The following is a 9988-nucleotide window of genomic DNA, read 5'->3' as shown; positions in this document are numbered from 1 at the left end:
CAGTAAGCTCATTGGCTGCATATGCAGCATGAACCAATCAGCTTGTGCCAAGTCGTTTAACTCTTTGAATATCATCATTACGTTAACACCCCGTCAGAATGTGCCATCTAGAGTTTCATGACTGAACTATATATATATATTATAAACAGTAAGTAACAATTTTTTTTTACAGTTTTAGTTTAATAACCCTGGTTCACCATCAGTCACAGGGGCTCTAGGAAAGATGCAGCTTCAATCTGAATTTATTTGATTGTTTATCAGTATAATTTACTGATAAACATTTCTACATCATCCACAGAAGCTTCCTGAAGCAGACTTGCACTCGCACTTCAGTGTACCGCAATTATCTTAAGCAGGATGTTTTCAGCCATACAAAACACATGCCCCCCCCTTTTCCATGAATGAGCACTTTCCTAGACAAGCTAATACTCCGATGGGATTAGCTAATCAAGTGGAAATGCAAGGCACTAATTCATGGCCGAATTGTCAGGTCACCTTGAAAACCAGCCCACCACTGCTGTGGCGGCTGAACCCTGACTCCAGTACCTCTGGAACAGGGTTATTAGTCCACCGCGGAGTCATTTAGATAAATGATGACAGTTATTCATCTTGTGAAATGACTACCTGATTAATACATTTATTACACCCCCCCCCCATTTTTTTGTACATGTGTTCGTTTGCAAGAAGATACGCTCCCATCTTGAAAAGTTATGTTGCTGGTCAAATGCAGCGTAATGGAGGTGAGAACGTAAACCTGCGGTATCGAAGACATTTTTATCGTATGTTTAATTCTATTGTGGCCACACACATACTCACAATAATAAACGTGTTGAGATGATGTGGCCTGGAAAGCAAAAAACTCAGTGCTCAGTTGATTAAACACTGGAATTTTGTGCACTGCCCAGAAATGAGGTTAGCAAATGGCTTTTGCTGTTGCCAGTTTGGAATTGCACAAAGGAAAAGCAGGAGAACACACTGTCTGCAGTGCCCTGGCTTCTCCCCACATTTGATGAATGTTGGGGTACGTCACTCCCCGTCAAATGGGTTGCTGTTGACTCCAAATATGGCTGGACTGCAGCATATGAGAGGTAATTGCCAGGCTGAAACTGAAAGCCTTGTGCGGGCCTCATCCTCGGGATGCTCAGATTTCTGTTTTTTGCCACAGAAATGAGAGAGAATGCGAAATGGAGAAATGGATGGACAAGATGGAGTTTAACAACATGCAACTCTATGCATCAAGTGTGTGGCTGCATTTCTCATTATGCACAACTCCTTTTTCTGCTGTACCTTACGATTTATTGTTCCTGCTTCAGTTCAGATACTGCACTGAACTGGGGTTGCTGGTTTTATTTTAGTGGTATTATGATGGAATGCTCCCTGAAGTCTGCACTGAAGTAATTTTGTACTTTGCATAAATATTTTTAAGATTTTTGTTTCAGCATGGAATCTATTCATTGTTCTTATTTTTCTGTGACTAAGATCAGACAAAGACAACACCAACATCTTAAAACTGTTACTATATCAACATGCAATAAAGATAATAAAAATACAATCTCTCTATATATCAAACATGTCTTCAACAATAAATAATTAATCAAACAAATATCAAAAATAAATAGATAAATAAAATTTAAGGCCTGTACTCTGTTTGCAAAAGCTTGACTTGGGTGCCATAGAGAAAATCTGGTTCATAACCTTTGCTGAACAAGAGAAAATTTAGAGAAATTTGCAAGCCTCAAGTTACTGTAGTCCCCCTTCTACTAGATCACAATAATTGCTTTTTATCTATATCGTAAACAGCTGCCTTTACAATTGTCCTGCCATTAACTTGTATAGGAATATTGAAAAGAAGACTGCATACCACAAATTAAAACTCTCGAAGAAGATGTAGTTTTGAAATACTGTATTAGACTTTAATGCCTTTTGCTGAATCTCTTAGGACCACCAGATGTGGAGCAGGCATGCGAGCCCAGCGTCCGCACGTGGAGTCCGCATAACGGCATGGATCTGGGAATGGTGCCTCCCCCCTGCCCTCTGCAAGGCTGCATGTTACAGCTAGAGTTTGCATATCCGGTGGTCCCTGACTCCCTCACAGTGTGGGTGACCTTCTCCTCCCAGGAGGAAACAGTCCTGCCTGCAATCCACAATATCATCCTATTGACTGTCAGTGGTAACAACCTGTCTCTGGGTCCCAGTAATTTGTTCTGCGACACACCGCTGGCCATCAAGCTGGATGTGCATGAGAAGGTGTACGGCGTGCAGTTTTTCACCATGGAGCAACATTTGGAAATTGATGCTACTCTGCTCACGTCTAAACCCAATTGTCTGCTCTGTCGAGAATGCGAGCCACTGCACTATCGGCTTCTGCGGCAGCCGCCGTTTGTTCACTCACCCCAGGGTGTCATGCTAAGAGACTCGATGCGAAGATACGTGGACAGGTGAGTCTTTTGGATTAACAAATAATTTGCTGTTCAATTTGCTCATTAACATGGTAATTAATGCAATGAATATTAGTATTCCTGGTCAATTATTTACTGTAATTACATGTTTTTAGGTTCTGGCTAGTGTTTAGATACACTTGCTACCTCTTCCAGAAAAAGCTGTATTGACTTTGGAACTTGTCTTCGATTTGGAACTGTTTTACCACAAAACAAAACTAATGTAATTGAAAGTTGGAGTGCGAAATGTGCCTGGTCAGCATTAGGCACAGCAAATCCCTGCTCAAATCTTGTGGTGTCTCTCTGTTCTTTTTCAATTCTTGAGTAAAGCCAAAAGAAACAAAGAGAAGGATGCAGCTGCTGGTTGATTTCAGTCCAGCTCCTGGCATCAAAAAGCCAGTTAACATGCTCTGCTATCTTGAGGTTGCTCTGGCCTCGGCCGGGCACCTCTGGTTTAGGCAGTAACATACTAATGCTTTCCCACTTAAGACCAGATACTGGGTCTCTGGTCAGCATGTCTGTATTGGCCAATTCGGGATGCATACACAATTAAGGGTTTAACTTGCCACCCATTGATATAGTAGCTCAACATTGCAAAGTGTTTCCAAAAGTTTTGAGAAATGTGCAGAACAATTATCACAGTAGAGGGGATCAGGGATGGGTGTAATATGGGGCCGTTTGTAATGCTGCTGTTTGAGCATCTATTGGAGAAATTATGTACAGGGATGAAAGGTTTTAAAGGTTTAATATGGTTTGCATATCCAGTATATTCCTATTTAACAGATTATTTAAGACTGACACCACCCCTTTCCACTGGTTTGATTGAGGTGTTTATATGAAGGAGTTTTAGGATTTTCTAACGGAGCTATCAATTATTAGCAGGTTATTAACATATTATTACATTCTCTCTTAAACAAAAAAAACTGTCACTGAGGCTGTACCTTTTCAAAAGGTAGTAATGTGTACCATTTAGGTAATAATATGTATATTTAGGGACAGATATCTACCTTTAAGGTACTAAAATGCACCATTTTGGATTAAATAAGGTGTACCTTTTAGGTACAAAGGTACAAAAGTGTACCATTCTAGTGACAGCTTTTATACCTTTTTTTTTCCTGAGAGCATAGGTTGTCCGTAAACATTGCCTCTGAAGCAGTGTTGCGGTTAATTAAATAATGATACACCGTAAGTGATAATTGACCGTTAGTGATGACACCTGCTGCTTGCAAGTAGAGTCACTGAAGAGACAACAATATATTGTTTATGGTAATAGAGTGCATTACTGTACTGATGCAGGTGTGCAGATGCATCACATTGGCACAGATTTACTCTTTTTTCCATTCGCTATTTTCTTAAGTTTATAGGACTTTTTCCTCCACGCATTGTGCAAGCTCTTTCTCCACTATACTGTAGCTGAATAAAGCAGACATGTTTTTGATCTAATCTGAGGTAGGTAAGGTTTTGGCTCAAGTAAACTGTGGTCAACTCACAGCTGGGTTTGAGAGTCTGTTTTCTGAATGACGTTGATTCTGAGATCTGAATCAATTACAATCACATACTCTGAGGTCCCATGCTGAATGCATTCATTACATCAGCTCTGATCCAAGAAAGATATTGATCTTTGGTAAATATGTTCTGACACCTCTGCCTAATTTGGGTCACCCGTGTCTCTCTCACTTGGCACTCACTTGTTAATTTGAATGGGGAGCCTTGTGTTTTGGATTCATACAGTATGGGACCTTAAGGTCTGTTCAGAAATATGAGAGTAGTGATGAAGCTCTGGAACATAGGAATAAATCACAGAGGGGGGCTGACCCTGCATGCATATGACTCTGGCCTTCAGAAAACCCCCAGCCATCTGCTATTCCTCTCCCTGACCTGGCCCTCTTTGCTGTCATGGCTTCAAAGGGCACCCCTGCTTTGAGCTGACAGGACCCCCCTGCCAGTGAGAGAGAGGCCAAGAAAACTGGCCAACTCATCCACTTTAGGGGCCCAACTTCATGGAACCTGGTCCCCCTTGGTCTAAGACTCTCACCTCTGTCATGTCAAGTCCACTGGTTATAGCATTCCAGAAGCTACACCCTCCTACCAGCTCCACTGCTAATGATGGAACGATTACAGAGGTTTGATTTGATGCCCCATAGTCCTTAATCTCAATGGAAAATTGCTTTATCAAGCTTACGGGATACGTACATTTGAGAGAAAATTGCATCAAAACTAATGTACATTTTGCATAGTTTGTTTCTGCTTATCAAAAAAGTGTCCCTTGACCACTTTTGACATTTGTCAAGGGATTTGGTTAAGACAGTGCTAGGTGTTTTGGAACATGGTGACCTTTCACGTTTACTTGAAGATCCTCCTAATTGGATTTGAACCAAAATGTTTCATAAAGAACAAGAATTTGGCCTAGCTTATATGTAAAATTGCATAGGGAACGTGCATTTGCTATACACAGCTGTAGAGCTTTTGACGTCATAGCTGACCACAGTAATCCCTGTTTACCAGAAGGAAGATTTGCACTGTGGAAATGTTGGAGTTTCTTTCTAAAGTCACCACTATGAGTTGATCTCCTTTACATATAACATTGACATAACTTCTCAACCAGAACAACTGGGGATGACCCAACTAATGATTTATCTACGTTGGTGTGTTTGCTGTATTACTGCAGTTCCATCATCCCGACCGAATCCCTAGAAATACAAGGAAAACCTAATCTGCTGTGGTTTTGGAAATATGACTAAGTGTGGGCACTGGTAGAGTTTGAATTCTTTAAAAGGTAGATTGTTTAGTGAGAACTACTGGCGGCTTGCCGAAATGTTGGCATCTCATTTGAAACCATCAGTTTCCATTTGCCCAGAAAACAACAAAACCTTGTCTATTCTTTTGCAGAAAACACTCGTGATGTTGTTGCTTGCGTATGGTGTTTCTCTGGAGGAGGTCACTTGAATAGCTACTTTCTCTTGTCTTCAAGCACTTCATAAGTCCTGATATGTATCTGTGGTCAGTCTTCCAACAAGTATTAAGTCTCTTTCTTTTTATCAAAAATTCCAGAAGGAGGACGTTTTTGTTAGATGGAGTATTGTCTGAACAGAAAGCTTTCATAAAATTTCACTCATCGTGAGACAATGGGGAGAAGATAAGTGACAAAAAAAACATTTAAAACTTTAAGTCATTAACATTTTAAGGTGTTACAGTAGAGATCAAATCACTTCTAGTTTATTCGTCTTTCTCCCTTTATAACTTCAACACAAGATCTATAAGTTAACTACTGAGAATCAGAGGTGCAAACAGATGGTAGCTTCACATGCTGAACTCTGCCAGTGTTTAACCGACAAGCTGCAAGTGCAATTCTGTTGACATGTTAACTTACTTCATAACGTGCCATCAGCATATTTTTATGCCATAAGCTTATTGGCAGGCCTGTTGATCTCTCAAGAGTGGCTGGCTCACAACATCATATGACATATCTTCAGCTGTACCGGTTCAGTACAGTTGAGAATACAATGATACATGTGTGTTAATAAGACACAGATGAAGTTGTGTTAAAGGGTGGATGCTGAGCAGAGGATGATGGCATGCTCGGAGACTGATATCTTCAACACCTCAGCACATGTGTGAGGAAGAATGTCTGGAGGCTGATGTCTTTTTATGCAATAGGAAGTGGAACTGTTTCTCCATAGGGATAGGCACGAGTACTCGGAAGGGATGGCAATGATCAATCATGCAATGATCTGAACAATTCTCATTTGAAAACTAAAAACAGCTATACTCAAATCCATTTTCCAGTTCATCTGACATCATTTTACATCAGCACTGGGTGTGTTTTTCCTTACCCTAGTAAGTAGAAGCTCTGCACTGGCATTATATTGTTCATTGAGCGATGCAACATACAGTGGGTACGGAAATGATTTTAGCAAATGGCTGCAATATAACAAAGAGTGAAAAATTTAAGGGGGCCTGAATACTTTCCGTACCCACTGTATACTATAGCCTTTAGATAGTTGGCCACAGCCTTAGCACAACTCCACTCTTCAGCACAATAGTATCTACAAAACTCCAGCATAACATAAACTCTTCCAATACTCAAGTTTTTTTAGAATTGGTGACTTGTAAAGTGTAGTGGAGTAATTTTCACTGTAAGGTATCTGTACTTTTACTCAAGTATGGTTTTTAGGTACTCTTTACACCTCTGCCAAATATCCAACATTAGGGTGACCATATTTTAGTTTTAAAAAAGAGGACAGTGGGGCCACAATGCAGACGGCTTGGGGGTTGGGATATAACTCCAAATATGTAATTTCCATACCAAAAATACATATTTTACAGTCACCGTTATGCAGATTGATCATAAACACAGCTAAAAGGCTTCCTACCAGTGGCCATCCTTCACAAAATCTCCATCATAGGTATCATAGGTAGAATGCAAAATGTTTCAATACAAGCATTTCAGTCAAATGTAATTTATGCAACCTTTAACACATGGGAGAAAATCAGCCCTCCACAACAGTTTTTTATCAGGGCAATTCAGTGCAAAATAATAAAAAATAATAAAGAAAATAATAAAAAAATGCGCATTTGGCAACCCTGCATCCAACTTGAGCTGCATCTAAAGCGATTTAAATACTCTGCATATTGATAGCGGCTCCCTGATGCACTAAAATTATATTAAATATTAGAATGTTTGCAGGAGTGGGTGGTAATGGTCAGAAATTCAGCGGGAGCGGGATTAAAAAAACTGTCCCGCGCACACAATGAATGGTGACTGTAGAAAGCAAAAGCCAAATCCTGGACATTTTTGGCGATTTAGAAATCCCGGCTGGACGCATTTTTTTAGGTCCAAAAAAAGAACATGTCTGGGGAAAAGAGGACATATGGTCACCCTATCCAACATACAGTAATTGAACTTTCAATGCTAGCAAGTCTTTAGCTTTACTCACAAACACACAAAAACACATTAAGTAATGCTTACTGTAGTTTTGTTTTTAAGCCCAACAATTATTAAAATATCACTAATGCTTAAAGTGTGGGGAAAGTTGCTGTGTTATTTTAAGCTGTTGTATGTTTAAAAAATTTTATGTTAATAATTATTTATAAGAGGCAAGGAGACTAAAGCTGCTTTCACAGTAGCACTTTTGGTGTGCACCCGGGTTCGATTGACGTCAGAGTTCGGTACGTTTGGATGATGTGAACGCTGTCTTCCGAACTCGGGTGCACACCCGCGAACCGTACCCAAGTCCGCTAAAAAGGGTGGTCTGGGGTACGGTTCAAGTGAACTCCGGTACGGTTCACTGCTGATGTGAACACAATCGTACCAAATCACGGAAGTGCACCGCTATTAATTAAAAATTACGTATTATTTGATAAAAATGTGTGTTTGTGTGTGTTTCACTCACTTTCCTGACGAGCGTGACTGATGCGCTGCAAGCAGAGAGCTGTACATCTAATTTCTGTTCGCCTTCAGAGTTCTTTAGAGCATTTTCAGTACATTCGTAAGGCAGACGTAAGTGCCGTTATGTACTGAAGCTTTGGAAACAAAACCAACGGTTCAAAAGCATAAATATAAAATTGAAGAGAGCAATGCTACGCATTTTGCCATCTTCTCTTGCGCCATCCTTACTAAGCAACGGGGTAAACAGCTGCTGGCTTGATGACGCAAACGAACCGCGGTGCGGACCTAAATAATATAATGTGAACACAGTCCAGCGGGGGCATGGGAGGGGGGAGCAATCGAACTTGGGTTCGGACCAAGCAATCGAACCAAGTGTGAAAGCACCCTAAGACAGAGAAGCACAGTGTGGTCTAAATATCTTGTTCAGTCATGAAACTATATGGTATAGACTGATTGGTCCTTTACATATAATCTGCTAGCCATTACATAATTTACTACATGGCACAAGCTGATTCTGCAGCCAGTGGGCTCGCTTGCTAAACATTTAAACAGTCTGGTTCACTCTATGCTGTAAGCTGCTGCAGCATACTATCAGAGTTCCTCTGAAACCCTCCACCTCCCCCAGCTCCACCTGTCTAGATATGCTAGAGGATTTATGTCTGACTATTCGTGCAGCAGCAGCATATCTTACATGCTCGCAGCAGTGTGTCTGCATAAATATTGGTAATAGCAAGCCTCCATACTTGCTCTGCAACAGCATGTGTAACAGATCTAGTCAGCCAAGACCAAATACATTAACATTGCTATCCATTAATATGCTGAAACTATCCCGAGAATTTTCAAGATTGAAGTAAAACAATACTACAGCTATGGACATTTGCAGCCATGAGGTAAACACTGAACGTACTAAAGTTTTGTTTTTTTTGCAGTTCACATGTGTGATGATAATGTATAATGTATGTTGGGCTCCATATAAAAATTAGCAATTTAACGAACATGGTCTCTGGTGTCATATGTGCTCTTAAAGTGACAGAGCTCTTCAAATCCGTGCCATTTGTGTGGCTCATCATCATCACCACCAACATCATCATCATCATCATCATCATCATCATCATCATCATCATCATCATCATCATCATCATCATCATCATCATCATCATCATCATCATCATCATCATCATCATCATCATCATCATCATCATCATCATCATCATCATCATCATCATCATCATCATCATCATCATCATCATCATCATCACCATTGTTTATTTTTATATTGCACCATCCTCAATGTTGCTTTATAAGGAAGAAAGGAGTCTGAACAGAAAAAGGCTAAATAGAGGGAATTGGGAGGTGCACCAAAATTCAATGACCAAAAAAAACAAAAAAAACATGATGCTGATCAATGACAGTGATCAAAATGTGGACTAGAAGATGAGCCACTTCAGCAGTTTTCAACAGTGAATTTACAGGTTAAATTGTGTGTCTTGTGGAAATAAGGTAACTGCATACATATAAAGTACAATCACACAGACCTGGCAGCCCTGACTGAGCTTTGGTACAGGACCATCCAAGTGCTCTTCAAAGTCTAGAGTTGGCCTTCCTAAAATCTGCTTTCTGTTTCTATTTATGTCATCTTTTCCCCTCATTTTCTTTTTTCTTTAGTTTGTTGTCTTTCCTTTTTTCTTCCTTGCATGCACACTCACTTTTATTTCTCTCCATTCCAACTTTTTTTTAAATGAATGTATTTTTTTTTAAATGCCAGGCTGAATGTTGACTTGTTGATTTAGGCAGACAATATTTAGGAAGCCTCATTTGATCTTTTGGTCTGGAATAATGTGTATTGTGAAAATTAGCTTGGCACGTGCTGTGTTCTCTGTGTGGCAACTGGCCCGACTCATCCTAGAAACCTGATTCAACAACATATTGTACAGCCTTCATAATGCAACCGTTTAGCTTTCACACTGAAATGTGTCTGTTAGAGCTAAACAGGATTGAGATGTAATATTTATCCATAAATATAATGCCATTTTACATTGTGAGCTAACCAGGCGTGATGTGAAGAATCCAACAAAAAGCAATGTTTCTTCTTACTTAAAGTGGAAATCAGCCAATCAGCTTGGCATTCATTTACACACTTGGATAGCTAAAAAAAAAAAAA

General features: G+C 39.9%; 1 protein-coding gene across 1 annotated transcript in view; it reads left to right on the top strand.

Annotated features, from left to right (window-relative positions):
* The window catches only part of LOC107739977 (pappalysin-1-like), a 154651-nt gene that overhangs the window by 30764 nt on the left and 113899 nt on the right, over positions 1-9988 (top strand). Inside the window, exon 8 of the mRNA XM_016552243.1 lies at positions 1940-2438. Coding sequence (XP_016407729.1) covers positions 1940-2438 — 499 coding nt within the window. The remainder of the gene's footprint in view (positions 1-1939; positions 2439-9988) is intronic.

This window comes from Sinocyclocheilus rhinocerous, unplaced genomic scaffold (genome assembly GCF_001515625.1).
Source record: "Sinocyclocheilus rhinocerous isolate Xijiao unplaced genomic scaffold, SAMN03320098_v1.1 scaffold285, whole genome shotgun sequence".
Classification (NCBI taxonomy): Eukaryota; Metazoa; Chordata; class Actinopteri; order Cypriniformes; family Cyprinidae; genus Sinocyclocheilus; species Sinocyclocheilus rhinocerous.
This window is presented reverse-complemented; position numbering and strand designations above follow the sequence as displayed.